Below are 3,257 nucleotides of genomic sequence, written 5' to 3'. Positions count from 1 at the left end.
AGAGATCATAGTATCACAACTTCGAATTTTAGTGAACCTGTGATTTTCATACTTAACAACAGGAAAACCCAAAGAATAGAAAAGAATACTCCTCAGTGAAATACAATAAATTATAGGACACTAGTTCGTCAGTTAATAGTCTCATCCCATTTCCTCCTTTTACTTCTAAATAAATAAACAAAGACGATAATAGCAACTCTCATTTCCCTTTGAAAAAAAATGAATCTTTTCCGAGTCAGAAAGTCGCATCGTTCAAGGACTTTACTTGCCTCAAAACCAGCACACACTTTCCCTTTTACTATTGCTATTCTAGTTTCAATGAACGAACAAACAATGGACAATTTCGTCATCTCGTACTACTAAACTTTGTCCTACTAAAGTTGTGGTGAGATGAGTTATATCTTCTCACCTTTAATTAAAGCTCTCGGATTCAAATTATAAGATTGAAAAAAATCAGGTTGAAAGAATATTTTTTCAATGGATCTTAGTGTATATTCAAATTAAGTGGGAGTCTCTATCTGATATCGGGCGTAAAACCAATACAAATTCGATATAATTCCACAAATAGAGTATGAGAAAAGTAAATACGCAAAATTTATTTACTTTTATTAAAATTATTTCTGATAGATCCTCAACATAGTCGATTTGAAACAAAAAACACAAATAATGGACAATTTTGTCATCTCTCTCTCTCTCTACTTCACTTTCCCCCCTATATAAACACCACTCAGCTATCAACCATTTGGCATCAGTCAAAAACTAACCATGGCTTCTTCATCTACAAAAACTTTACTTTCACTCTCTCTCTTTTTAACCCTTTGTGCTCTCTCTCAAGCCACTTACTCTGGTTTAATTCTAACCCTAGTTAACAACTGTCCTTACACTATCTGGCCAGCCATTCAACCAAATGCCGGACACCCAGTTCTCGAACGCGGCGGCTTTGCACTTCACACACTCACACACCGCTCTTTTGCTGCACCGACTACCCACTGGTCCGGTAGAATCTGGGCTAGAACTGGCTGTAGTTACGCTCACGGTAAGTTCAACTGCGCCACCGGCGACTGTGGGGGCCGTATAGAGTGTGATGGACTTGGTGGGGCCACCCCTGCCACGTTGGCACAGTTTGTTCTACACCATGGACATGCTGATTTCTCGTCTTATGGTGTTAGCCTTGTCGATGGTTTCAATATTCCTCTAACTGTAACTCCACACGAAGGTAATGCTAAATTAATTTGTAATATAGAGTTTAATTTTTATGTATCGTGAAAAAAAAGACAACAAAAAACGTAGTATATTTCAAGTAATTATTCATGAAAAGTAAGAATTTAGTAACCTCTAAAAAAAAATTTCATTCAAAGTTCTCTGTGTAATAGTATCACTCTATAACAGTCATTCACTATAAAAGTTAAATTTTTTATGCAATAAATTTTCATGCTAATGTTATAATATATATTTTCTATAACATTATTTCGCTATAACAACAAAAAAAATGAAACAATAATATTTTTATAGAGAAGTTTGACTGTATTTATTATGTCATTTTGAAAACACTTCAAAAAAAAAATCTTCCAAAACTTGGCATAATGCCTGCTAAAAGTGTAAATACAACGTAAATCCAGCTATATATAAAGTAGGATGTCACATTATAAGGTAAAAATGAGTTTGGAAGCTTTATATATTACAACTGGAATATTTGAAAGTTCTTTATTTTTATTTAAAACTTTTTATTCAAAATCTTAAAAATAAATATTTCTTATTTACATAATTTTTAATTATGTCTCTTCATGAAATATGAATATTCCGAATAGTCTCTTAAACTATTTTCATTTAGGCTTTTTATGAGAAGTGACTAAGCTAATTTGTAATATACTGTTACTTTATTATATTATGTAGAGATTTGTCTAAATTTTGTAGACAACCTCTATTAAGAAAGGTTGTTTTCATGCTGAAAGCGTTTTTCTTAGGCTTTTAACGCAGTTGGCCGTTGGACTGAAAATAATTATCACTGCTTGTCAAATATACACTAATTATGTTCAAATTTCGCATATTTTTGTTTTTTAAATATAAAAAAATTATATTTGTCGGACTATTATTTTAGAGCATGGCTATCTATACAGTATAGATTTTCCTTTTTTTTTTTCTTACTTTTTTTTTTTGTAACAGGTAAAGGACAGTGTCCAGTGGTTGGGTGCAGGGCTGAAATTTTGCAAACTTGTCCAGCAGTTTTGCAGTTAAGGTCACATGGTGGACATGGACCAGTTGTTGGGTGTAAGAGTGGGTGTGAGGCATTTAAAACTGATGAACTCTGTTGTAGGAATCATTTTAATAGTCCACAGACTTGTAAGGGTTCGAGTTATTCCGAGTTTTTTAAGCATGCTTGTCCTGCTACTTTTACTTATGCTCATGATAGCCCTTCACTTATGCATGAGTGCTCGTCTCCGCATGAGCTTAAGGTTATTTTCTGTCACTAAAATGGAGCAAAAAAGCTCATATATTGATGTCAATGACATTTGACATTGGTGGTGAGTGAAGAGGATCTTATTTAATTTGTAAGTGCAAGAAAAATAGAGTTTGATGTGGGGAAGGGGAGTATGGATTAGGACTATTAGACCTAGGATTTGCTTTGTTAAATTAGTTGGGTGGGGTTGGGGTTGGGTTTAAGGTGTTTTGTGTTGTATGGGATTTGAAGTTTGTAAGGTAATGCCATGTTGTTCAAGTTTTATTTCAATAGCTTTTGGATTAATCATTTTATCTTCTTATGTTTCCATAATGTTTGGAAGTTTGTAGCTTTCACACTAGCCCTGGCCAATTTTTTTTTTTCCTTAGTTGATGTTTGGTATTTACGACTAAAATTTACTAATTAATCTGATAACTACTTATTATATTCCTTCCATTTCATTTTAATTGATACTTTAGTTCAAAAAAAATTTAGCCCTTCACTTGTGCATGAGTGCTCGTATTCGCGTGAGTTAAAAGGTCATTTTCGCTAAAATGAAAAAAGAAATCTCATGTTGATGTCAATGGTATTTGAAAAGATGACCTTATCTGGAAGTGCAAGAAAAGTAGAGTTTGATGTGGGAACGTGGGAAGGGAAATTTGGATGTTTGTAAGGACTAGTATTAGATTAGGTTTTGCATTGTAGGAGTAATATTTATTTATGTATTGATTTCCTTATTAAAAATCCTCTCACTAACCCCGACCAAAATTTACCTAAAATAATAATAGCATTTCTAAAAATGTTGAAAAATAATTTAAGA

The 3,257-nt window shown here is 33.0% G+C and overlaps 1 protein-coding gene across 1 annotated transcript; it reads left to right on the top strand.

Annotated features, from left to right (window-relative positions):
• The first annotated feature begins 765 nt into the window (after positions 1-765).
• On the top strand, positions 766-2,471 carry LOC107805329 (osmotin-like protein). The gene is given in 2 exon segments (NM_001325769.1): positions 766-1,216; positions 2,164-2,471. Coding segments are annotated over 2 exon segments (759 nt in total).
• The last annotated feature ends 786 nt before the right edge of the window (positions 2,472-3,257 follow it).

This window comes from Nicotiana tabacum, chromosome 9 (genome assembly GCF_000715075.1).
Source record: "Nicotiana tabacum cultivar K326 chromosome 9, ASM71507v2, whole genome shotgun sequence".
In the NCBI taxonomy this organism is placed as follows: domain Eukaryota; kingdom Viridiplantae; phylum Streptophyta; class Magnoliopsida; order Solanales; family Solanaceae; genus Nicotiana; species Nicotiana tabacum.
The sequence above is the reverse complement of the archived record's forward strand: the minus strand, read 5'-3'. Positions and strand labels throughout refer to the sequence as shown.